Here is a 27,764-nt window from a genome sequence, read left to right as displayed (position 1 = left end):
ACCACAACGGATCATAATCTAATTAAAATTTTATTAATTATAGCAAGTAGAATATGAGCAAAAACAGCGCTGGACGGCAGGGGAGTCTGCGCTCCGCCAACTGCCGTACTGAGCAGTTCAAACAGCCCCTTTTTATACATCTTTACTTCCTGTTTCTGTCGGTTCCTGGGCCTCTGGCAGTTATCTTATCTTGCACAAGCAGTGTCTGTTGGCTGTTTGCATAAGCGATTTCCTGGGCATCTGGCGGTGATCTTATCAGTGTCTGTTGGCTGTTTGCATAAGGGATTTCCTGGGCATCTGGCGGTGATCTTATCAGTGTCTGTTGGCTACTCTTTAAATTGGGCTTAACATAAATCTTAATAAACAATAACTTAGTCTATAGTTTCTTACACGACCCATTGATATCTCTGCATAGGTCCTTGTTTGTTTTTTACAGGGACAGAAAAGGCAAATTTTTCACTGTTTCTAGGATCAATGGGTATTGTGAAAAAACAGTCCTTTAAATCAATAACTAAAATGTTCAAATCTTGATAAATCATCATGGGTGAGGGTAACCCTGGCTGTAGAGGTCCCATATCTTCCATCACCTCATTTATCTGATGCAGATCACGTAACAGTCTCCACTTCCCCATTGCCTTAATCTGTCCCATGTAGTCCGCATTAATTACGCCAGGGAGTACAAAGATACCCTGCAGGGTTACATTAGAACGTCCTAATAACAGGGCACTAAGGCCGTGGCCATGTGCATTAGGCGCCACCGTGTGGACAGTAGGTGTTATTAATGTGACTTCTTCAGTCGTCACTACATCCACTCCGGCACTTCCGCAAGTTTTTGTGGTGAGCTGGTTCAAGCACCCTATAGGTTGTTGTTTAACGACGGGGATCCACTCACCACATTAAGGGGCATTTGTGTCATGGCGCGACCCTGCCCCCCGCTGCCCTTCCGGTTTCCCGATTCCTGGTCAAGGAGTTTGCCTTCCTGATCATATTTGGACTGACATTGGTTGGCATAATGATGACCCTTTTGACTTCGGGGGCACAATCCTGGGACCCGGTCTGATTGGCCCTTAAATTTGGCCATTTTGCCTTTCAGGCATTGGAAGATAAAGTGACCTAGTTTGCCACAAGCATTACATCTTTTATTTGTGGTTCCTAGGGATTGCATGGCAGCAGCAAACGTACCTGCTAACATTGTTGCTGTTCTGGAGAGCCTACGCCATCCGCAGCTTCTACCATCTTTCTTAATGATGCAGATATTGGCAGGGACAGCAAAACCTTTCCACAGTCCACATTTGCGTTCTTGTCATGGGTTCAGCCGTGGCAGTCATTTTTCTCCTTCTTGTAGCTGGTGCAGTGCTGTGTTTTGACTTCTGGGCTGGGAATAGTTGCTTGGTGGTGAGCATGTTTTGAGGGTGTTTTTGTTCAAAGCCTTTGTTTTTGTTCAAGTGCCTTTTGTTCAAGGCACATGTTCTGCCGGGGAGAAGGAGAGTCCGGGAGGAAGGAGAGACAGGACACCTGACCCAGGCTAGCCAATGAGGTATTCCATACCATAGCACGTGATGCCCAGGATGCATACTGGGAGAGAGAGAGCTGGAGGGGTAGAGCTCTAGAGGAAAATGGAGGAGGGAGCACGCGGTGCTCGGCCGGGCAGGGTGGAGTGAGTTATGGGTCGGTGGTTGGTGGGGTGTTGTATTCTTTTCGCTTGTTATTGGCTGTATCATTATTATTATGTTATGCCTTAGCTATTAAACCGTTCTTATCTCAATCCGTGGGGGCTACATTATTTGGATTTTCCTTCCTAACTCTCCGGGAGTTGGGGGACTTGTTTTAAACCACGACAGTTCTCAATAGCCAATTTTAGTAACAAAGGTTCTTTTGCTTCTGGATGATAGAACTGCCTGTCTATGGCTCCTTGCAAGAGATCTATAAATTGCATATAGGACTCATCCTTCCCCTGTCTTATTGTTGTAAAAGAGACCAGTTTCCTTCCCATTTCTGGAATAGTCACAAATGCCCTTAACGCTAAGCGTGCTGAGTCTCTTAAAAGGTCTGGCACCTTTCTAGCCTGAGTCTTAGGAGCAGCAAATGCACCTGCCCCCATTAGATGATCTACCCTTACTCCCAGGCATGGATTGGCCCGTTGCCGATTTAAGTTCTGTAGAACTTGCACCTCACAAAGTTCCACCCATCTGTTCTTCCACAACAACTTTTGGGTTGGTGTTCAAATCAATGCAGCTAACTTATGACAATCAAATGGGGTCACAAGCTGTCCACCCAAGACATTCTCCAATAATGTTTGGGTAAATGGTGATTGTAGCCCACTTTGCATCACAGTTTTTTGAACCCCCTTTACCAGTTCCCAATTGAAGGCCTGATGGGTCCCGGGCTGATTGGGCTGATTGGGCTGAACCACCGCCAGAAATACCAAATGAGGGGTTAATTGCAACTTTTCCCCTTCCTTGATTCTGTTTAAAAGCACCTTTCTTCACCCTTCTCTTGTTTTACTCCCTTCATCTTCCTCTTTTTGCTCCCCGCAGCTTGCAGCTATCATCATTATGCCTGAACCCTTTTTATGTGAAACCACAGGTCGCATATGTGGCAATGATGTTATCTTTTGTGAGACCACAGTCCTCTCCTCATCCGAGCTTTCTGACTCACTTTCCTCCCGCTCTGCTTCACTCTCATCTGTCTGGACTGCTGTTTCCTGTTTTGTTGACTCTCCACTGTGAGTGGATTTGTTATTTAGGTCTCCAGTGAAACAAGGGGAACACAAAATCACAAAATGGAATTTATAAACCTTTAGAATTAGTTTTAAGCAATGTTAAGTTCAATGGCTTTGTAACAGTAGCAGTGGAAAATTACTGAGGTGCATAATACATAGAAAAAATAGAGTACAGCTAGAGAACATACTGGCACAAGATAAATTGTTATAGTTGATGTGGTCTTAAGAAAAACAGTCTAGAAAAACAGGACGCAGGGATAAGGAGTATCTGGGAATAGCAGGTGTCCAGGATAGGCTGTGGGTAAACTAACTGATAAGTAGGAGGATAGGGGGATTATTATGTCTCTGGTGCTAGTGAACCAATTAAACTGGTATAAGCATCTACTGCGCGTGCTTCAAAGGCTGCCAGAAGTGATGAAGATTGTTGGAAGAAGTAAATGACCCTCAGAGACCACCACCACAATTCTGTACGCATGCGGGGAGCTTTCTGGAAAATGATGTAATCCATATGTAGCCTCATGAATATGTATGTATGCCCAGGGACTATATAAGGATGGCTTGTGTAGCAATAGGGAGACACACGTTAGGAGGAGTTATCCCCTGTGTCTCCTGGCGCCGCAATAAAGAATACCTGCTTGTCAGCTTGAAAACTTTGTTGGCAAGTTTGTTCCTGGAGTTTTCTCTGAATCACCAGTCACTAATACTCCACTGACTTCCTCTGTCACAGTTTTTTCACAACACATCTGTTTTAGTGTCTCATATACCAAATGCCACGTCGATTGTATATGTACCGCATTTGAGTCACCCCTTGTAGCATGGTCAAAGATCAGATTACCAGCTTTTTTCCAAATTTCACAGTCAAATACACACAGTGTTTCCACGGGCAAGTCTTTGCGTTTTAACCATGCTAGCAATAGTTCCAAATTGTTTCATATTTTACTCATTGTCTCTTTAACATTTGTTGCATCATCCTAACGTCCTTTCTTTGCTCGCGATATTTGAACCCATCCTCTCTCTTTCCCTCCCGTCTCTCAGCTGCTCACCTGATTTTTTCTCTGAAGCAGGTGAAGCTACCCCTGGGGATTTCTGGTCTGTTCGGTCTAGCTGGCAAGACGATCATTCAGCCGAGACAGTCCCCTCCAAAGTACATAACCCTCTTCCATGAGTTGTGCCTTTCGTTCCGCTATCACTTCAGGGTCACTATTTGAGGGGATTGAAGGCACAGACTCTGATTGCAAGTTGAAGACCCTTTTACTTCAGATTACAAAGATTATATATGTTTTAGATTATGTCCACATGCTCAGAGCTACAGTGTGATTGGTTAGTTGCTGCTGTCCACGTGTGCAACACAAGCTTTTACCTGGTTAGTCTGCCTTTTCAACATCTTCCTTTTGACCTTCTCCTCACTTCTCAGTTCCTTCTTCTACTTCTCATTTTCATACCCTTTGTTCCACTTCTTTACTCCACTTTTCTTGCTCGAGGTTAGTTCCCCAAAGAGCTAAAATTACAGTCTTGCTCAAAGTTAGTTCCCCAAAGAATTAAGGTCACTCAGCATACTCTGACCAAGTTCAAACTCCTCCTACAGTTCTTATACAGGCACATCCTTTTCCAATATAATACACTTGGGAGCTTGCATGAGTGACAGGGGTTATTTAAAAAATGCATGTACTATTCTCAGTATTGAGACAGAGATCTTAATTTTCAGTTATATAATTTTCACAGATAAACCCTAACTGTTCTCTTGGGGTACATGCCTCTGTACTTATAGTTTGCCAATTTTGGGTCCTAGTATTAAATCTTGCCCATACATTGTGGCCCATCGGTCTCACTACAACATCCCGGTGTATGGTCCCTAGAGACAATGCAGGAAATATATCTAATATTTTGGCATGTTCGATTGTCAATACAAAAGCAGTAATTTCTCTTTGAAATGGGTTTATGTGAAATTTACTACTTTCCACTATGCTTGATATGTTTTCTTGAACTTTGTGGTAGTATGGTTTTGAGCAATAATCGTTTATACCTCTTGTGGCAAAAGTCCTGTTTCACCTTCCCTAATAATAGCCACTGCAACAGATTGTAACCAAAGTTGTGAGTGAATACAGCTTAAAGTTAGGGACACTTTTCCTCGCAAATTCCCTAGGAAGTTAGCAATAGGTCCTGGGAGGTGTGTTCTGCTAACACTGTTGTAAGATCACTTACCAGCTGCTGTGTTTCAGCAATGGTAAGAAGAGATGATCTGAGCAGAATTTCTAGATTTCCTAACTCTGAGATGGCTGTACTTAAGACTTTTTGATCAATGGAGTTTAAGACTCCCATTCCTGATTCAAACCATCCCATCAAATCCCTTCTAAGTCTAGTATGGGGTGTTCTAGACTGAATCCAGGTTCCCCATTCTATAAGGCCTTGGTTAATAAAAGATTTAAATTTTGATTTTATGGTTGAGATAGCGGCTTGTAGCTTTACCACCACTTCCTTCAAAGAGTATTTGGGATCTAGCATCAATTTTTGTTCATTTGATTGCCTTACCACATAAGGTCCTGCAAATGAGAGGTTGTGATATTTGACGGTGCATTCTAAAGGGGAGAAGTCTGTAGGGGAGAAGGGAGTAGGTGTGGTACGTGTGGTGACTTCCACTATCAATCTGTTATTCTATCAAGTCCTTGTTTCCAGTTAAATGCTAGAGTATTTGGTTCAGTCACTGCAAGACCAAGTTGGCAAGTTTCCCTATAAGAACAGTCAATTAAAATTTGATTTTGATCTGGTCTTATTTGGGTTATTCTAAACTCAGGTGTATAGTTTTTAGGACCCTTAAAGAAAAGTTTAGGATAGGATATGTTTCCATATCTTTGGGCACATATCAGAATTTGGGTGTGTCATGGTTTAAGCCCAGCTGGCAACCCAGAACCACGCAGCTGCTCACTCACTCCCTCCCCTTCTTTCCCCCCACTCCTGGAGGGGTGGGGAGGAGAATCAAACGAATGTAACTCCCACAGGTTGAGATAAGAACAGTCCAGTAACTAAGGTATAACACAAAACCACTGCCGCTACCACCAATAATAATAACGATAAGGGAAATAACAAGGGAAGAGAATAAAACCGCTCACCACCGATACTCAGCCCAACCCAAGCAGTGATCTACCACTTCCAGGTAACTGCCCCCAGTTTATATAGTGGGCATGACATGCTGTGGTATGGAATACCCCTTTGACTAGTTTGGGTCAGGTGTCCTGTCTCTGCTTCCTCCTGGCTTCCCCTCCTCCCTGGCAGAGCATGAGACTCAGAAAGCCTTTGGCCAGAGTAAACATTACTTAGCAACAACTAAAAGCATTGGTGTTATCAGCGTGGTTCCCAGGCTGAAAGACAAAATCACAGCACTGCACCAGCTACTAAGAAGGAGAAAAATGACTGCTACCCAGGACAGGGTGTTATTATTAACAGATATTGTTGTGGGGTATTTCCCCCAGCAAGGTCTTACAGGTAACTCTTAAGTATCGGGTCCAACTGTTTACTGTAAATTACCCCTTCTATCTTTCCCCTGAGGGAAAGATTCAAATTACATTTCTTAGAGGACTGATCTTGTGGTATTTCAATGTTAATTTGCCTAGAGGCTTGTCTCCATCTGTGGTTCTCTACTACATATCCTACACAAGATAAAGTGCTGTCTTCCTCTGCTCCAGGGGCTGCATGGAGCTGCCCCTGCCCCAGTACTGGATAACACAGTCCTGTCCCATCCCCTTGGCGCCTGCCCGCCCTCCCTCCTTGGCAGCAATGGCCATGGTCTAGGTGATTGAGGAGTCATTGCATCGGCTGGTGGGGACAAGCCCGGGAGCCAAGGCCGATGGGCTGGTGCTGCAGCAGGGGAGCACTGCTGCCAAGCAGCATGCCTTCAAGGCACTGACACCATGGGCTTCCTTGTTGGGCCTGGATGTGCTGGTGACCCAGAAGCAGCAGGAACGTGAGGAAGCAGCTGGTGGAAAGTGGTCCTGGGTCTCTTCTGAGTCTCTTCCTACAAGGACTGGGAAGAAGGCCACAACAAAGCAAGCAGCCCCAAGGAGGATGGGGATGAGGAGATCATTTGGAGCAGCTGTGATGCTTGCAGGGACAGGTGATTCGTAGAACTCTCTAAGAACTCGCCAACAAGTTTTAAGTTGACAAGCAGGTATTCTTTATTGCAGTGCTGGGAGACATGGGGGATAGCTCCTCCTAGCATATCTCAGCCAAACCTGAAGCAGACTGTGGTTATATTGTTGCTTAACATACATAATCATTAAACATCATACATATTCATTAACCATCCGAGAACCACTTTACATAATTCCATGACCATTTCCGCATGCTCACAACAACTTGGTAGTGGTCTTTGGAGGTCGTTTACTTCCTCCAACAATCTTCATCACTTCTGGTAATCTTTGAAGCATGCGCAGTAGATAACTGCTTACACCAGCTTAATTGGTTCAGTAACACTGCAGACATAATCATCTTGTCCTTCTACTTATTAGTTAGCTTAGCTGCAGCCCATCCTGGACACCTGCTAGATTCAGCTACTCTTTATCTACATGTCCAGTTTTTCCTGTCCTGTTTTTCTTACAATTATTTTTGTACTAAGGCCATAAGGACCTAAAACTATGCCAACTACAGTGATTTATCCTGTACAAGGATTCTCATTATGTTCTTTGGCTGTATTCTGACTAGTTTTTGTAAAACATTTACCTGAGGTACTTTCCATCGCTCTTGTTACAAAGCCATCAACATTAATGTTATTTAGAACTGAATTTACTTATTTACAAAATATTATATTTCATTTTGTACTTCTTTGTCTCACAGGTGAGGTCTGTGGGGTGGTGCTGGTGCTGTTGGTGGCACCAGGTGCTCCACGGCTATTGGATTCCCACCAGAGAAACGAGTGTGAGGATGGGGTGTGAGTCCCATCTACAGGGTTGCGCCCTGTGACAGGCAGGGCTGGGGATCTCTTAGTGGTAGGCTTGGGGGCACTTCTAGGTCTGAGGAGCTCTGGCAAAGCTAATTTGCTGACGCCCTCCCTGGGGCATTACAGGTAAGAGTGCTGTTAGGCACTGTTAGGCCTGGAAATGCCAGCCATCCCAGTTGTGAGGCTTCCTGATGCCTGGAGGCAGTGACCTGCTCAGAAGAGCATCAGCAGACATGGTGGGCTGTTAGCAAAGGATGGAGAGAGCACTTTTAGCCATAACCTTCTGCTATAGCAGAGGTAGCCAGATATTTCTCAGCACTCTTGGGCTTTTTTCCCTCTCTGCTCTGCCTTTCCAGGCATTACCATTCTGTCCATGTGGAAGCACCTTCCTACACAGGGGGTGTTGGCGAGGAGTTTTGGGAACACAGCCAGCAGCAGGAAAGGGAGCATTAGGACTATGGTGTCTTTGTCTCCTCCAAGGAGAAGGGGTGAAAGAAGGAATGCAGTAGGGATTTGGACCATGATCATAAATGGGACTGCAGTAACTCCTTAGAGACCTTTGTGCCTCTTCCTGCTTAGGGCTTGGGCTCATTTCTCAGCCTGTTTGCAGTCTTTTGCTAATGTTTGTGGTGGTTTCTGCAGCAGACTTGGGAACCCCTTTGTGCACTGGGCACCTGATCTCACTTTCCTTTTGCAGAATAGCAGGACAGAAATCGTTACAGCAGTAGGTGAGAAAGAGGTGGCTCATCGGAGCACAGCAGCAGGAGGAACAAACTGGAGAGTCCCAGACATTGGCCCAAAGGTAGGAGTGGGACCCATTAGAGGTCTTGTGTGAGACCAAACAGGAAGGGGCTTGTTCGTCATCATTGTTGTTGTTTCCTGCTGTTTTTGTCAGAACAAGTGTAGGTCATAAAGCCTATATCTTTTGATGTTTGTGGTTAGGGCAAACAAAACTCCTAGCTTGACCTGGGTCCAGGAGCAATCTGCCAGAGCAGATTGTGTGTGTATCTGGCTGATCTCTGCACAGTGGGGTCTGTGTGATAGAAATTTGGTCATTTGATAATTTTCCTTGGAATCATCAGCCTCTTCTCTTAAGGGGAGTGGGGGGGGGGGGGGGGGGGGGGGGGGCAGATGGGTACCCTCTCTCCATGTTCCTTGCTAGAAGGTATATGGTGTCTCCTGGTCACTGGAGGAGTCACTGAACATCAGGTATCAAACTCCATCTTCTCTGCTAGATGCAGCCATGCCATCTCGCTCCAGCTGGGAGGAAGATGGTAGTGGCTACAGCAGTGCCTGTCGCTCTGTGGAATAATTAGAAATTAAACTTATATTTAAAATGTAGTATTGTTCACACATAAAGGGAAAATGGACTTTCAGGAGAATATGCAGCTGTACTGGTATGCGAGGAATGTGCACTCCACAGTGGTTCCCATGGCAACCTTGACAGAGGATGGAGCAGAGTGCAGATTCTGCAGCCATGTTCTGCCCTAACACCATCAGAGATGGGAGCTAGGTGGTACTAGAAATTGATAAGCTGCTTAATCCCTACCCTGAGCCAACAGTCTGTCATCTTTTGACAAAGTGCTGTCCTTTGTAGGAACTTTACTTCATTATAATGCATTTTAATACATTATAATACAAAACCACACCTCCATCTCTAATGCTACCCACCTCCAAAGTGAGATAACCCCTCTTTGAGCATGCTCTTTAAATTCTTTGTGGCATATACCTTTAAAAGCGAAGTGAGAGAATTTTACAGCAATAATAAAGGTATGTATGACTAGAGTCACTCAAGCTCCACCTTGAAGGTGAAAAATAGTATAAAATGGCCCAACAAAGGGGGAATATTAGGGAAGACATCATTGTAGAGAAGATGAGGAAAATTCCATCAGCAGATTACCCTTGACTCCTAGGCTCCTTTCTTCTCCCCCCCCCATAGGGATGCCTTTGGGTAAGACTTGCACTATATTAAGTGCTTCCCTGGGAAGATCAAGAATCTCTATATAGAGTTGCTTTTCACTTTTTACTTTTATATTTTAAAGCCAGGCTGTGTTATTCATAACTTCATAACTTTATCATGCGTTTGTATAACCTATTATTTGCATGTGTTTTTGCAGACAGTGTATTTATCACTGGCAATCCATAAGAACCTGTATCTGTTGCTTTAATAAACTGCACTGTTTAAGTAGCTAACTGTAATAGTTTTCTCATTAAACGCAACCAAATCCTTCAGTGTGGCCATGTTAGTTCGTGAGCACGATTAGACTGAAGGTGCAGTGCGCTATTAGTGCATCCGGAATCGTGATTGTTCTATATATTAAACGTGACCAGACTGATAGGGGTAAATTGGACATCACTCAGAATCTAAGCCTAGCTGCACCCAGCCTCTCTAATATCTGAGGACCAGCTGGAATGCAAGGGGGTTTATTTTCTGCCAAATTGTCTTGCCTTTTAACGCAACATGCAAACAGTGGGAATCTTGCTCACCCATGCCTTCCTGTTGAGACTTGGAGCACAGCCACTGGCTGTCATCACAGAGGGACACAAACTGGAGAGACTGGGACAGGTATCAGTGCCTGGGGCTGAACTGTTGAGCTGCAGAAAGGGGAAGGTGTGTGTAAGAGTTGTATCTGGCTGTAGGCACCAATTCCTCTCTCGTGCTGTTTTTTTTAGGTCTGTGAGGAGCAGGTACTCAGATAAGACACCATTGCCCATCCCATCGTACAAATACAAGTGATCTGATGACTGGAGACACCTTGGAGCCACACCACAGCTATCCAGAGGGAGAGGTGAGGAGCCTGGGCTGGTTGCTGGCAGGATTCCCTTCCCCTGTGCAGAAGGGAACCCTGTGTTGGGTGCTGTAGGATTTCCTCTGGAGCATCCGGGGCGGCACCCGGACTGACCAGGTCCCCCTTCCAGGGCGGCGCACCAATGGTGAGGGCATTGCTTTCAAGACAGAGGAGGAGAGGCAGCAGTGGGAAGGTGACCAGCAGGTGAGAGGCGGTGGGCTGGCGAAGCAGCGGTGTGGACAGCGGGCCTCGGGGCTGGCCAGATGGGGAGCGGCGGGAGCGCCAGGTCCAGCCTGCGGAGCTGCAGGTGCCGGTGGAGCTCAGGGCCAGACCTCTCCCCTCCCAGCAAGCTGACTGGGACTGGTACATGATGGATGAGGGCTACGACGAGTTTCGCAACCCCTTGGACTACTCCGAGGAGTATGTGAAGAAGCGGGAGCAGCGCTTGCACAAGCAGAGGCAGAAGTGCATCTTGGCACAGTGGCAGCAGATCAATGAGGTAGGGGCGAGACAAGGGGTCAGCTGCTCTGAATGTGTGGGGTTTGCTGCCCCTCCAGAGATCTTGCTGGCTGTGAAGCAGCCCTTGCTGTCAGGTGGGGAAGGACAGTGTGTGACCTGGCCCAAGCTGAGCGAGGGCTCCCAGGGAAACTACTATTAAGTTCCCCTGGACAGTACAACCCTGTGTCATCTGCGTGGGGCCAGTGGTGTGGTTCATCGGATTGAAGTGGATGAAGATTTTGAGGAGGAAAACTCTGCTAAAGTGCATTTGTGGGTGCACAACCTGGTACCCCCTTTCCTAAACGGATTGTCTTCACAAAGCAGGTAGAGACTGTGGCTGAAAGCATTGATGGCAGGGAGCCCCACAAGTGTAAGCTCTTTGTATTGAAGCAATACCTCTTTCCTCTAGCCAGAGCCAGTCATCCCTGTGAAAAATGCCACCTCAGATTTGTCCATCACAGCCTGGAAAAACAGCTATTTGGTGCGCAAGCACAGGGAGCAAAAGGAGCATAAGAGAGTATATTGTGACCCTTTGGCTTACTACCCTGCTGTACACATTATATAGTGCCTCATAGCCTTTGTTTGGAGTTTTCAGAGTACAGGCTTTGGCAGCAGTGACGATAAGGAGTTTGCATGATCTAGGATATCCTGACAGTCAAGCTCATTTCATTGCCTCATTATCCTGGGTTCAGCTGTGGCAGTTATTTTTCTCCTTCCTAGTAGCTGATGCAGTGCTGTGTTTTGGCTTTAGTCCAGGAACAATGCTGATAACACATCAATGTTTTAGTTTTTGCTAAGTAATGCTTACTCCAGTCAGGGTCTTCTCAGTCTCATGCTCTGCCAGTGAGGGGGGGCCCGGGAAGGTGGGGGGAAGCAGAGACAGGACACCTTAGCCAAACCAGCAAAAGGGGTGTTCCATACCACAGCATGCCATGTCCAGTATATAAACTAAGGGGAGTTACCTGGAAGGCCCAGATTGCTGCTTGGGTCAGCCTGGATATCAGTTGGTGGGTGGTGAGCAATTGTATTGTGCATCACTTGTGTTTATTGGGAGTTTTTCCCTTGCCCTTTTTAGTTTAATATTCTCACCCCTTGTTATTTCCGTTATCATTATTATTGCTGGTAGTGGTAGTAGTTTTGTATTATACCTTAGTTATTGGACTGCTCTGATCTCAACCCCTGGGAGTTTCATTCTTTCTATTCTCCCCATCCCGCTGAAAGTGGGGGGGAAGAATAGGGGAAGTGAGTGAGCATCTGTGTCATGTTGAGTTATCAACTGGGCTTAAACCACGGCAGTCCTTTGTGGTGCCCAAGGTGGGGCTTGAAGGGTTGAGATAATGACAGATCTGACCAGAGTGTGTCTAATAGTATTTGTGATAAGCATTCAGTATTTTGGAATAATAGTCACTCATCACAATGTTGATTTATTTGCTCTCAGAGTTGTTGTGCTTGATCTCAGAGTTTCAGTATGTCACACCTTACTTGCAGACAGTATTTGCTGTTTTAGTGTTTATTGGCTTTGAGGCCTGGGCTAAGGTTCTCATTTTGTTGTACCTTATGATAATGGCTTGTGATACAATATAATTATTGATCATGAAACTAGTATGCATTCTCAGCATGACCATCACCTCTATACTTTGGGAGGAATGTAATGGGAATTATTAACAATCACACCTCTTTTTTTTTTTTTCCACCTCAGAGGGTCAACCTTTGAAGGAGATATTCCCTCACACCTTCCAGTCCCCCATCAGGCTATTTACAGCAGCATTTGAGAATTCTAAAGGTTTTGGATGGCCTTTGGATACTTTTGAAACCTGCCTGCTGCTTGTACTGGGAATCAGCATGTTGCCACAAATACTGCATGTGCTTTACCCACGGCCATGACACCCTGAGAATGCTTAATCTCTCCTGATCTCGGAAGCTAAACAGTGTCAGGCTCAGGTATTGTCTAAGGTTAAAAAACAATCTAAGAGCACCACCAAGAGATTTTCCCCAAGGCTGGACAGTCGTTAGTGGCAGCTTGTGTGGGATTGTATGGGCAAGTATCTAGGCCAGTGGGCCCCTCCAGTGCTTTGGAACTTCACCCTTGAACAAGTGCAAAATCTGGAAAAGCTAGTAAAACACTTAAACAAGGTGTGCTATTGTCCTGGCAATACCAGAGAGGGACAAATCACCTCAATGTGCTGGGACTTGGCCTACGCCTACAGAGCCCTGCTCAACACTATCCAGCACCTTCAAAGGGGAAAAAGATATCTCCGGATTTGATGGCAAAGCAACAGACAACACAGCTACTCAATCCCCAAGCACTGCAGCCACTCCAACCCCTGTGACAGACACTGCAGCTAAACCAAAGGACCAATCCATGCCAATATCAATTGCCGCTATGAGTAAGGGGAAAAGCAAATGAGAGCCACAAAGAGCAACTCATGCAGTGAAGAAAGATGAAGACCCAATGCGTGTACTAGAGGGGCCAGCATCTGAACAAGAGTTATTAATACAGGAATCAGGAAGAAGAAGAGATAACTTCTCAATCCCAGACCTCAACCGAGCTGTGGGATATGCAAAGAGATTTCAGCCATCTTCCAAGTGAAAACATCATCACCTGGTTGCTCTGATGCTGGGACAGTGGGGCCAACAGTCACGAACTAGAAGGTAGCCAAGCAGCTAGGATCACTTGCTAGAGAAGGGGAAATTGACAAAGGGATTGCAAAAGAGAAATGAGCCCTCAGCCTTTAGAGGCAGCTCTTGGCAGCTGTGAAGGAAAGGTTTCCCTACAAGGACCATGTTACTTGTCACTCAGACAAGTGAACCATGATAGAGAAGCATCCAATACCTGAGGTAATCAGCTATTCTAGACATGATCTGTCATAGGCCAGATGGCACCCTGTTGCCCAAGAGAGAAGATATAGAAGGTACACACCACGGGCCACCCTATGATTTATCTGTGGGATCATGGAGAAGACATGAGAAAATGGGATGGAAAACCTGACTCAGTTCTGGAGGAATAGGTGTGTGAAGAGGAAGACAACAATCAAGGATGATCGTCCCAAGAAAGTTGCTGCCCCATTCTTCGGAGAAGCTTCCCAGATGGGGAGTGGAAGAGCTGATTTTACTCTTATGATAAGGAATTGTAATCCTTTTGTACAAGATATAAGTGGACAGTCTTATGATCACTATTAGAGGCCCTGCCTCCAGCCAGGTGGAGGAGAGGGACAATTGGGTTTACCGGACTATGCGAATCAGATGGCCTGGCACATAAGTCCCACAGGAGTATAAGGCTTGAGTAGATACCGGTGCACAGTGTACCCTGATGCCATCAAACTGTCAAGGGGTGGAACCCATTTGTATTTCTGGAATGACAGGAGGATTCCAAGAGCTGACTGTACTGGAGGCTGAAATCAGCCTAACTGGGAAGGAGTGGTAAAAGCACCCCATTGTGACTGGTCCAGAGTCTCCATGCATCCTTGGCATAGACTACCTCAGGAGAGGGTACTTCAAAGTCCCAAAAGGATACTGATGAACTTCTGGTATAGCTGCCTTGGAGGCAGAGGAAATTGAGCAGCTGTCCACCTTGCCTGGTCTCTCAGAGGATCCTTCTGTTGTGGTGTTGCTGAAGGTTGAAGAAAAACAAGTGCCAATCTTGACCACAACGGTGCCCTGTGGCAGTATTGCACCAACTGAGACTCCCTGATTCCCATCCATAAGCTGATCTGTAGACTGGAGAGCCAAGGAATGATCAGCAGGACCTGCTCACTCTTTAATAGCCCCATAATGCCAGTGCGAAAGTCTAACTGAGAGTGGAGACTAACAGTAGATTATCAAGCGCTGGGGTGGGCGTGAGGGGGGCCGTGCTAGGTATGTGTAATTACAGGAGAGCAAAGGCTGGCTGAATGTTCCTTAGAATACATCGCTAAGAATGCACAGGCGACCTAAGAATGTAAATGCTCCCCTGAAAGTTAAAGAAAATGAGAGTGTCTGTCCTGAAGAGAAGGAGGAGGCCATTTGCCCTGGTCTCTCAAAATGCCAGAAGATTTGCAATGTGACTAAATCAAAAGTCATCAAGGCATCCAGGAAGGAGAATGTCAGTGACTGGAACCAAGTGCAGTTGCAAGAATGCACCCTGAGATACAGCACAGGCCTCGGGAAGGAATCGTGCCACAACAAGGTAGAGGACGGTAGCTGTCAGTATACTCGGAGCTTTTCTGGTTCACCAGCAAGGAATGTGGTCATTGAACCTCCCTTGCCTTTGAACAGCAAGGAAAATTTGTCACGAAGTAGGCCTGTTTCTTTGGGTGGTGAATACTACTTCACACCTAATAGAAACAAAGCAGAAGAATCTGATTGTGGAATATCAGAGAAATAGAAAAAACTGTTGGTTTTGCATCTGTAACAACTGGTGAATTTGGGATTACTCAAGAAAGCTTCACTATACCATCTCTTGGGAAATCTCCAACTCCATTAAAATTTTGCCGAAGATCAACAATTGGAGTACGGGGTTCACCAGAAAATAACGCCCTTATTCAGTACCTTGCCCAGCAGAGAAGCAAAAGGAAAAAAGCAGCTTTTGCACAGGTTAGTCCTTTAAAATACAAACCTGCCAGGTTGTTGAAGGACAAGTTATATGCTTTTCAAACATCTTTTAAATTTGTACAAGAAGCTGAAGTGGAAACTGGCTCCTCTGGACTGTCACAAGTGGATGCTGCTTCCCAGGGAACGGGCTCTTCTCAGAACAAAGTCTGTTTTACAGAAGAGCAGAACCTGGATCAGTGCAGTGAAAAGTTCATGTCTGGTGACAATGGAGCTGATCTGAAAGAGAATCAAAGACAAAATTTGACTAGCAGCAGTAAGCCTGATACCGAGATCTTGTCTTCATGCCAAGATGCAGCTGTCACTGAGCCTGCTGCTGCTGATTCAAAGGAATGGGTTTATGAGCAGCACAATCCTGTTGAGTCGTTAGAGAGTGTTGTAACTAAAGATGTCTTAGAAACAGGCCATGATTCTAGTTGTGAACACATCACTAAAGACATTGCAAGTAATGTTATGTCAGATCTAAGCAGAAGGATAGTCAGCTTTGCAGAAGAGCCCAGTCTGGGAATGTGTGATGAAAGAAAGGCAGCAGTCACACCACAGCAATCAGGAAGGGGTTCCTTACTTGAGCACAGAGAGAGCGGCTCCCTCTTGCGATCCATGCTGAAGAAAACACTGACCAAGGAATACTAAAGTGTGATTGACAGAGGAGGAGGTGAATCTCTTGCAGTCTCCAGTTGTGCAGAAACCTTTGAAGCAGTGCAAACAGAAAAAACAGAAACATGGAGCTCCGAAACGCTAAAGAAGAGAGTCACTTTTGGAGAAGTCCTGAGCCCAGAAATATTTGATTAAGCTTTACCTGCAAATACTCCACTGCACAAAGGAGCAAGCCCAGTCAGACATCCAGGCCTACAAAGCAACAGCCTTTCTTCAAGGTCAAGTTTCCTTGAGGAACCGTTCCTGCAGCTGAGCTTTGATTGCAGCAATGAATGTATTGAGCCTCTTCAAGAGTCACTGGAGGATTCTGTTGCTGCAGAAGACCTTTTACCTGTTGAAAGTGCAGAAGCAGAAAGTGACAAATCTGATATGACAAAAACTCCTTCTTCTACTAAAAGGAAGTGTAGCACCATTTCAGAGGAGACCGATTTCAGCATCTCAAAAGCCACAAGTAATCAGAATGCTAAGGATACTCAAAATCAAGGAAAGAACAAGGTTCAAGGACAAAGGACCGTAACCATGTCTGCTGTTTGTTTTTTTTTTGGGGGGGGGGAATTACAGACCAGTCAGTCTCATCTCTGTGCCTGGCAAAATCTTGGAGCAGATTCTCCTGGAAGGCATGCTAGGGCACATGAAAAACAACAAGGTGCTTGGTGACAGCCAGCATGGCTTCACTAAGGGGAAATCCTGCCTGACCAATTTGGTGGCCTTCTATGATGGGGCTACAAAAGTGATGCACAGGGGTGGAGCAGTTGACATCATCTACCTGGATTTGTGCAAAGTGTTCGACACTGTCCCACATGATGGAGAGACATCAATTTGATAGGTGGACTACTCGGTGGATAAAGAACTGGCTGGATGGTCGCATGCAAAGAGTTGTGGTCAATGGCTCAGTGTCCAGCTGGAAACCAGTAATGAGTGGTGTCCCTCAGGGATTGGTGTTGTTTAACATCTTTGTGACTGACATGGACAGTGGGATTGAGTGCACCCTCAGCATGTTTGCCGATGACACCAAGCTGTGTGATTCCGTTGATATGCTGGAGGGAAGGAATGCCATCCAGAAAGACCTTGACACGCTTGTGAGGTGGGCTGATGCCAACCTCATGAAGTTTAACCATGCCAAGTGCAAGGTCCTACACCTGGGTCGGAGCAATCCCAGGCACAGCTACAGGTTGGGCAAAAAGGAAATTCATGGTAGTCCTGCAGAGAAGGACTTGGGGGTGTTAGTCAATGAGAAAATGAACATGAGGAAGCAGTGTGCACTCACAGCCCAGAAAGCCAACCGTATCATGGGCTGCATCAAAAGGAGCGTGACCAGCAGGTCGAAGGAGGTGATCCTGCCCCTCTACTCTGCTCTCGTGAGACCTCGCTTGGAGTATTGTGTGCAGTTCTGGTGTCCTCAACATAAAAAGGACATGGTACTGTTAGAACAAGTCCAGAGGAGGGCCACGAGGATGATCAGGGGATTGGAGCACCTCCCATATGAGGACACGCTGAGAAAGTTTGGTCTGTTCAGCCTGGAGAAGAGAAGGCTGCATGGAGGCCTCATAGCAGCCTTCCAGTATCTGAAGGGGGCCTACAGGGATGCTGGGGAGGGACTATTCATTAGGGACTGTAGTGACAGAATAATGGGTAACGGGTTAAAACTTAAATAGGGGAGGTTTAGATTGGATATAAGGAATAAATTCTTTCCTGTTAGGATTGTGAAGCACTGGAATGTGTTGCTCAGTGAATGCTCCATTCCTGGCAGTGTTCAAGACCAGGTTGGATGAAGCCTTGGGTGGTATGGTTTAGTAGGAGGTGTCCCTTCCCATGGCAGGGGGGTTGAAACTAGATGGTTTTTTCGAATCCGAACTATTCTATGATTCTATAGCCTCAATGAAGTCACACCACAATTGACTGCTGCCATACTATCCAGACATGCTAGAACTTAAGTATGAACCAGAGTCAAAGGCAGTCAAGTCGTATGCCACAGTTGATATTGCCAGTGCATTTTTCTCAGTTTCTTTGACAGCAGAGTGCAGGCCACATTTTGCTTTTACTTGGAGGGGTGTTCACTTGGAACCAACTGCCCCAGGGGTGGAAACACAGCCCTACCATCTGTCATGGACTGATCCAGACTGCACAGGGGCAAGCTTTAGAACACCTGCAATACATTGATGACATTATTGTGTGGGGTGATACAATGGAAGAAGTTTTTGAGAAAGGAAGGAAAATGATCCAAATCTTGCTAAAAGCTGTTTTTGCCATAAAAGGGAGTAAGGTCAAAAGACCTGCACAGGAGATTCAATTTTTGGGAATAAAATGGCAAGATGGATGTAGACAGATCCCCACAGATGTGATCAACAAGATAACAGCAATGTCTCCACCAACTAATAAGAAAGAAACACAAGCTTTCTTGGATGCTGTGGGATTCTGGAGAATGCACATCCCAAATTACAGTTTGATTGTAAGCCCTCTCTATCATGTGACCTGGAAGAAGAGTGATTTTTAAATGGGGCCCTGATCAACAAGACTTTGAGCATATTAAATGTGTGATAGTTCATGCAGTAGCCCTTGGACCATTCCAGACCAGGCAAGATGTGAAAAAATGTGCTTTACACCTCAGCCAAGGAGAATGCTCCTACCTGGAGGCTCTGTCAGAAAGCTCCAGGGGAGACTTGAGCTCAAACTTTCTGCTTTTGGAGTCAGGGATAGAGAGGACTGGGGCCAGCTATACTCCCACTGAAAAAGAGATACTGGCAGCCTATTAAGGTGATCGAGCTGGTTTGGGAGTGACTGGCACTGAAGCACAGCTCCTTCTGGCACCCCACTTGCCCATGCTGGGCTATATGTTCAAATCAGGGTCTCCTCTACACATCTTGCATCTGATGCTACATGGGGTAGTTGGGCTGCACTAATTACACAACAATCTCGAATAGGAAATCCCAGTCATCCAGGCATTCTAGAAGTCATCATGGACTGTCCAGAGGGCAAAGATTTTGGAATGTCACCAGAGGAGGAGGTGATGAGTGCTGATGAGGCCCCACCATATAATAAACTGTCAGAAAGTGAGAAGCAATATGCCTCGTTTACTGATGGGTCCTGCTGTTTTGTGGAAAGCATCGGAGATGGAAGGCAGCTGTATGGAGTCCTCAGCAACAAGTTGCAGAAACTGCTAAAGGAGAGGGTGAATTGAGTAATTTTGCAGAAGTGAAATCCATCCAGCTGGCCCTGGACATTGCTGAACGAGAAAAGTGGTCAGAACTTCATCTCTATTCTGACTCATGGATGGTGGCAAATGTCCTGTGGGGGTGGTTGCAGCAATAGAAGCAGAGCAACTGGCAACACAGAGGAAACCCATCTGGGCTGCTGCACTGTGGCAAGATATTGCTGCCTGGGTGCCGAACCTGGTGATGAAGATACACTGTGGGAACTGCCAGCTGTCCTGTTCCCACTATGTGGATAATTAAAGAAGAATAAGAAGAACTGCTGATAGTGCATGTGGGTCTTGAGTAAGCCAGGGTGTGTTTGGGTGCAAGGTCAGGCTGGGAAGCAGCCTGGGGAGTGATTGTTTATAGAATGGAATTCATAGTGACTGAAAACAGTCACTGGGAATGATGTAGTTGCTGTTTGGCGTCATGGTTCAAACCCATATCTGTATGCTATATATTTCCATGCTTGAGAGAATAAAGTAGAACTAGTTGTGAGAGCAGTGTGTGTGTGTTTTTAGCCTTTTTCTTTATGGACGCCACAAATGGTGCCCTCCATGTGTGGTAAGTAAACTGCTCGACATTGTGGTGTCTGCGTGATCCAACAGGGAATTTCTGGTACCGACATGTGGAGACAGTGTTCTCACAGGAGAATGAATATTTGGTACATGAACTCTGGCGAATGAAGTTGCAAAGCCACTGGCCATCATATTTGAAAAATCATGGCACACAGGTGAAGTTCCTGATGACTGGAAAAAGGATAATATAACCCCCATTTTCAAGAAGGGGAAAATGGATGACCCGGGGAATTACAGACCAGTCAGTCTCACCTCTGTGCCTGGCAATATCTGGGAGCAGATTCTCTTGGAAGTCATGCTACAGTACATGAAAAAGAGAAATGTGCTTGGTGACAGCCAGCATGGCTTCACTAGGGGAAAATCCTGCCTGACCAATTTGGTGGCCTTCTATGACGGGGCTACAGAAGTGATGGACAGGGGTGGAGCAGTTGACGTCATCTACCTGGACTTGTGCAAAGCGTTCGACACTGTCCCACATGACATCCTTGTCTATAAATTGGAGTGTCATCAATTTGATAGGTGGACCACTTGGTGGATAAAGAACTGGCTGGATGGTCACACGCAAAGAGTTGTGGTCAATGGTTCAATGTCCAGCTGGAGACCAGTAACGAGTGGTGTCCCTCAGGGATCAGTGTTGGGACCGGTCTTGTTTAATATCGTTATCGCTGACATGGACAATGGAATTGAGTGTGCCCTCAGCAAGTTTGCCGATGACACCAAGCTGTGTGGTTCTGTTGATAAGCTGGAGGGAAGGAATGCCATTCAGAGGGACCTTGACACGCTTGTGAGGTGGGCTGACGCCAACCTTATTAAGTTTAACCATGCCAAGTGCAAGGTCCTACACCTGGGTCGGAGCAATCCCAGGCACAGCTACAGGTTGGGCAAAAAGGAAATTCATGGTAGTCCTGCAGAGAAGGACTTGGGGGTGTTAGTCAATGAGAAAATGAACATGAGGCAGCAGTGTGCACTCACAGCCCAGAAAGCCAACTGTATTCTGGGCTGCATTAAAAAGAATATGACCAGCAGGTTGAAGGAGGTGATCCTGCCCCTCTGCTCTGCTCTTGTGAGACCTCACTTGGAGTACTGTGTTCAGTTCTGGTGTCCTCAACATAAAAAGGACATGGTACTGTTAGAACAAGTCCAGAGGAGGGCCACGAGGATGATCAGGGGATTGGAGCACCTCGCATTGAGGACACGCTGAGAAAGTTGGGGCTGTTCATCCTGGGGAAGAGAAGGCTGCATGAAGACCTCATAGCAGCCTTCCAGCATTTGAAGGGGGCCTACAGGGATGCTGGGGAGGGACTATTCATTAGGGACTGTAGTGATAGGACAAGGTGTTGAAACATAAACAGCAGAGATTTAGACTGGATATAAGGAAGAAATTCTTTATTGTTAGGGTGGTGAGGCACTGGAATGGGTTGCCCAGGGAGGTAGTGAATGCTCCATCCCTGGCAGTGTTCAAGGCCAGGTTGGATGAAGCCTTGGGTGATATGGTTTAGTGTGAGGTGTTGCTTCCCATGGCAGGGGGGTTGGAACAAGATGATCTTGAGGTCCTTTCCAATCCTAACTATTCTATGATTCTATGATTCCGTGAATAACTGAAAGATTCAGCAAGGCCATGGGAGGCCCGAGGAAGCTTAAGCAAGCAAGATAAGAAGAAGCTGGAATTCACTGAGTTATGAGAACTGTGGACTGTCGGCAAGCTTTTGAGGTCAAGTTCTCACACCTGTGCTTAACCAATTATATGTTAGTCACTAAGGGTCTTCAAGACAAGTATCCAGTCATGATATACCAAACTGCTGTAGGTGTGTGTAAGCAATAGTATATAAGGAGTTAATGCTTTGCAATAAATGGCTTTTTGTCTGATCATATTGATCTCTGACTGAGTCCGTTCTGAGGCAAATGGTGCTTGAATAGGGACCCCCTATAAATTCACATTGAAACAGAAGAGGGTGTGAATCGCAGTGCCGCGGGGAGGAAAGAAAAAGAAGAAGAAATCGTCTGGAATCGATCTGGCTGCGCCAAGATTGGGAGGCAGAAGCCTCGGAGGTGAAATCCTCAGATTGGAGACTTGTGAGCCCGGAAGATACTGCGCAGTGCAAATAAGGTGAGCAGCCGGACGGTTGGAAGGGAGCTTAAGGATGGGAAACCAGTTAAGTAAAGAAGAAGTAATACTTAAGCTCTTCCAACGTATCCTCTCTGTGAGAGAGACAGACTATGATGAAGCTATGCTAAAAAGATTGTTGCTCTGGAGTAAGGAGGAGTTAATTGTGGGAGTTGGCGAAGCCTTTAATCTCGAGACTTGGGGAAAAATTACTAAGGAAGAATCCTCCTTTTTATGGGTGTTTTCAGTCCTTCTTAAGGTGAAGGGAGCAGCCTTTAAAGAGACAGACTTAAAGTTAATGTTGCAATGGTTTAAGACACGTTACCCAGAGATTGATGAGTCTACCGGATTTGAGATGTCCTTGTGGAATGAGGCAGGAGTTAAACTGTGGGACGCAGCCACAAAAGGCAATGACACTGTGAAAAGTTTGTTAGTAATTTGGAGAACTGTTTTAGAGACATTAAAGTAAAAAAATGAGATCATGGAGACCAGCGCATGCCCCCCCGCCCTCCCCCCCCGATCCCTGCTGGTTGCCATCGCAGCTGCAAAGACTGAGGATGGGGATGAAGACGATCCTTTCAACTCAGGCCCTATTGACCCCAAGAAGGAGCCTGTGCACGTTCATCAGTTTGCTGTTGCTGCTCCTGAGATTCTGACACCTGATAATTCCAATGCTGACCTGGATATTCCTTTTGACCTGAAGCCTATTCATCCAGAAAAGAAGCCTGATTTATATCCCCCAGATCCTCATGATAATTGAGCAGCTGTAAAGGGAGAAGCGAGACAGGTGGGCAATGCAGATGTATTGTGTGCTTTCCCAGTGATGTATATGCTGGATGTATGTCCTGGATCAAGACCCGTGGTGGGAAGGTCTCTTGTATGCTCTTATCAGGGGTATCGGGCAGACTGTGCCAGACCATGGACTTGGGACCCCATATACAACTCCTTTGATACAGTCTCTCTGTGATACTCATGGACTAGAAGTTGGTAAATCTAAATATGTCCATGCTTCTAACTACCCTTGGAGACCTTTATAGATATTGCTGAATACTTCTTCTGATGTAGGCTGGCCACCTGTGTCAGAATGAATGTGCATGTTGGTCAGTATAAAAGCCCAAGCCTCATGCGATGTGAGGGAGTTGCAGCAGTGTGCACTCACAGCCCAGAAAGCCAACCGTATCATGGGCTGCATCAAAAGGAGCGTGACCAGCAGGTCGAAGGAGGTGATCCTGCCCCTTACTCTGCTCTTGTGAGACCTCACTTGGAGTATTGTGTTCAGTTCTGGTGTCCTCAACATAAAAAGGACATGGTACTGTTAGAACAAGTCCAGAGGAGGGCCACGAGGATGATCAGGGGACTGGAGCACCTCCCATATGAAGACAGGCTGAGAAAGTTGGGGCTGTTCATCCTGGAGAAGAGAAGGCTGCGTGAAGACCTCATAGCAGCCTTCCAGCATTTGAAGGGGGCCTACAGGGATGCTGGGGAGGGACTATTCATTAGGGACTGTAGTGATAGGACAAGGTGTTGAAACATAAACAGCAGAGATTTAGACTGGATATAAGGAAGAAATTCTTTATTGTTAGGGTGGTGAGGTACTGGAATGGGTTGTCCAGGGAGGTAGTGAATGCTCCATCCCTGGCAGTGTTCAAGGCCAGGTTGGATGAAGCCTTGGGTGATATGGTTTAGTGTGAGGTGTCCCTTCCCATGGCAGGGGGGTTGGAACTAGATGATCTTAAGGTCCTTTCCAAGCCTAACTATTCTATGATTCTATGAAATATGTAAAGCAAAGATTAAACTAATAAGGATGTAATTTTATATAATAATTTCCAAAGCCTGGATTTGTGTAAAAAGCAATCTAAAGCAGTACTTCTAGGTAGACAACTTTTCATCTCCTTCAACCATTCACTGTATATTTACAAACCGTCATGGACTTTATGCCTCTGTCGTGGTTTATACCAAGCCGCACAGCTCGTTCACTCACTCCCCCCTTGCTCCCCCATCTCCCGGAGAGTTAGGAAGGAGAATCCAAAGAATGTAGCTCCCATGGGTTGAGGTAAGAACATTTTAATAACTAAGGTATAACACAAATCACTACTACTACTAATAATAATGATAAAAGAAATAAGAAGTGAAGAGAATACGACACCTCACCAGCTACCGACCCATAACTCACCCCACCGTGCCCAACTGAGCACTGACCGATACCTCCTCCATCCCCCCCAGAGCACTAGCCCTTCCGGGGCCCTCTTGGTTACTTCCTGGGCATGTTGTGCTGTGGTATGGAATACATCTTTGGCTATTTTGGGTCAGGTGTCCTGTCTCTCTTTCCTCCCAGCCTCCCCTCCTCCCTGGCAGAGCATGAGACTCACAAAGGCCTTGGACAAACCAAACATTTGAACAGTAACTCAAATCATACGTGCTATCAGCACCGTTCCCCACCCGAAAGTCAAAACACAGCACTGCACCAGCTACCAAGAAGGAGGAAAAAAATGACTGCTACTGCTGAACCCAGGACAGCCTCATTTTTAGCATACTTCCCAGGAGGTATGTCTAGTTCAATAAGCTGTAAAATGTTGTTTATCTAGTAGTGAAAATGGAATCTTCATTTTTACAAGAAATGGTAAAAAAACCCCAAAATAACAAATAAACAAAACAAAACAAAAAAAAAGCATTTTAGCCTCTCTGTGTTATTTCTGATGAATATAAATTGTCCAACTCAAAAACCTCCTATGGTCCACAACTAGTGCCTGCGTTGGGAGTGGGGTTGGCACCGTTCACCTGGGCAGTGCCACGTCTCTCCTGATGCCCCTGATGGATGGAGCTGCTCAGGTCTGATGCTGCCTTCTCTGCTACTGGCAGCTTTCCACAGGGACTCTCAGGCTGGCCCAGAGGTGCAGGAACCTCTTTGGACATGCCACATTTTGGCCACTCTCTCACTGTTGGAGGGACCACAACATTGTTTAGGCCTTTCCTGCTGCCCCCAGACAACCCTCAGTATAAGGGAGGGGGGAACTCCTCCAACCCAAACCAGTAGGTACACGTGCAACACCAATTTTCTGGGGAGAGAGCAAGCTGCTTTTGCAAAGGGAAATCTTGCTGAGCAACCCTGCAGGAAACCTGCACACAGGGCTTCTAGGAAAATGATCAGCCAGTGCACAGGGCATGGACTGATGCTAGCAGGGGGAATCAGTGCCTGTCTTGGCAGCTAGCTACCTCCAGCCAGTTCCTGGGGCACAGGAAACCTGCTACATCCTGTGGGGCCACAGGACACCTTGTAGTGGGTGGGAAGCATGGGTGCCATTTGCTGAGCTGCCAAAGGACCATGTGAGATGGTGACCAGAGAGGCAGTGCTAGTTCAGTGTAGATGTGTGCAGCAGTGCAGACATATGAAATCCAGTCTATAGAGGCAAAATGCTGGTGTGGATGGGATTTCTGGCTGGTGAAATAGGGTGTGTGGTGCCTGAGTTTGGGAGCTGCTGGGTGAGCCTTGCACCCTGGCCAGTGCACTTGCTGGAGTGAAGGGAGTGATGGGGCTGCCCCAGCACTGCTCATCAGCTCTGGGCAGAGTGTGGTTGCTCTGCCCTTCCTGCTGGGGCCACATGACATCCGTGTGGCAGCGCAGGGGTCACCAGGTGCCAGCACTACCTTGAGCACAGCTGCGCTGGGATGCCCTGGGCACACACTGGCCCTGCCTGTGCCACAGGGCTTCCAGTGCTGTCGCCCTTCTCTGATGCTTGTGCAGTTTCACAGGTATTTTAATTGGAAATCTTCAAGGTCAAGCTGGGCCCAGAACGTGAATGCAGATGTATAGTCATGGAAATCATAAGATGACATAACAAACTGCTGCACCAGCAGGTTGCAGCCACAGGCAGTGGGACAGGTGCAGCACTAACAGCTCTGTGAGCAGGGCCACTTAATCCCCACTGGGCAGAATGCAATTGAGTTTAGCCCTAATTTCTGCCAGTGCAAGGGAACAGTATTTTCCTGCAGATTTCGGCCTCGTTCAGGCAGTGGCAACCAGGGCACAGAGCCCCCAAGGCTGCCACCCTCTGCCTTCGTGCTCTGCCATGTCCCTATTGCTGCTTTAATTAAAGCTGGTTGTCCTCCCCTTGCACATCGTACCCATGCTGGGACAGAGCCCAGAGCAGTTCGCATAGTGCAACTTTGCCCAGCACAATGGCACAGCTCAGCACAGCTCGGCATTGCACTGCTGTCCTGAAGCAGAATGCATCCACATCTGCAGCCAGCAGTGCCATGGCCCACTTGCAGCCACTGCTTATGTGGCTTCCTCGATTGCTCCAGCTGATGTACTGCTGATCCTGCTGCCCTGGGGCTAGCTGGGAGTGCTCAGCCCTGATCTAGCTCCTTGTGAGCCTGTGGGGCAGCCCCGCAGCCCTGACCCTCAGCTGCTTGGCCGTGCTTGCCTTGTGCTGGGAGGATGGGAGGCCAAACTGGACTCTGCTGGGTAAGCCAGCATTGCGCAGTGCTGGGGTGGGAGTTGTTACACTTTAATCACTGATATAATGTTATTTTCAGTGCCACGTTAATTGAAATTAAACAGCTGCCATGTTCTGGCTGGGACAAAAGTGAATCCTTTTTCATCCCCCTCTGGTTTAATGAAGACTGACATGCTGGGAGAAAACAAAGCTGCTGCCTCTTCCCTGCACACACACCAGCAATTACTGGGGACTCTGTGAGCTGCAGAGATACTCCAGAGCACCTCACAGCCTCCAGCCCCAGGCGGCCCAGCCCCATGCCCCAGGGTGCTCTCTCCCAAAGGATCTGGCTGGGGAGACACAAGGGGGTGCCCAGTCGCAGGGGATGCCAGCATGGCACTGAGTCCAGGCTGAGTCTGTTAAAAAGCATACGGCCACCAGCCATGCCCCAGTGCAACCCTTCATCCCTCCTGCAGTCATCCTGTCCCTGTGGGCTTGGCTGGCTACAACATCCTGATGTTCAAAGTCACCAACCAGCCCAATACAGCCTGAAAGCCTGACCCACGACAACAGTGTTAACTGAGGAGGGGACTTTTCTCCAGCCTTAAGCTTTTTTCTGGTTTAGGACTAGGAGCTTGCTTGTGATGCTGTTCAGTACTTTAAAATATGCAAAATGAAGCACTGATACAAACCTCATTAACACCGGCCTCCAACATCATTAAGATGTTTCCAAGAAAATTAATTGAGAGACTCATTAAAAATAAATTAAGAAAAATGTGTTGCAGAGCACCTGCTCTGAGCTCATAAATCACGGCTCAAAGCTCTAGGCTGCTGCACAGGCAATTAATGCCAGCCAATTTGTTTTATCCTGACTGTGAAAATTAGAAAGCAGACATGGATATTAGATTAGGGATGTCTGTCAAGTGGAATGAATATTTTAGGATACAAAATGAAAATCAGGAAAACAAAGCTGGGACTTCATTTGGAAGAGCTGACAGGCAGAGGTGGGGAGGGAGGAGGGATATTTATATATTTTCTGTCTCAGGGAACAGCACCATGTCTGTATTTAGATAAACACACCCGCAGTCCCACTGACAGGCAGCTCTCCATGTTTGTCCTGTGTGATAAACACATAAATGTATTGGCTTTTGCAAATCATAGGTGTGGTTATGTGGATATAACTATACAAGTTTATAGTAACAAAAACAAAGCTCAATAAAGACACAAGATAAGCAAAACAGAGTCATATAGTAGAAGAATCTGTAAAGGTAA

The 27,764-nt window shown here is 46.5% G+C and overlaps 1 protein-coding gene across 1 annotated transcript in view; it reads left to right on the top strand.

Annotated features, from left to right (window-relative positions):
- Window positions 1-14,855: 14,855 nt before the first annotated feature.
- The window catches only part of LOC117438295 (cell division cycle-associated protein 2-like), a 125,779-nt gene continuing 112,870 nt past the window's right edge, over window positions 14,856-27,764 (top strand). Inside the window, 3 exon segments of the mRNA XM_034073829.1 lie at window positions 14,856-15,306; window positions 15,309-16,035; window positions 16,162-16,711. Of these exon segments, the coding sequence (XP_033929720.1) occupies window positions 14,856-15,306; window positions 15,309-16,035; window positions 16,162-16,711 (1,728 nt within the window).

This window comes from Melopsittacus undulatus, assembly GCF_012275295.1.
Source record: "Melopsittacus undulatus isolate bMelUnd1 chromosome W unlocalized genomic scaffold, bMelUnd1.mat.Z SUPER_W_unloc_6, whole genome shotgun sequence".
NCBI lineage: Eukaryota > Metazoa > Chordata > Aves > Psittaciformes > Psittaculidae > Melopsittacus > Melopsittacus undulatus.
This window is presented reverse-complemented; position numbering and strand designations above follow the sequence as displayed.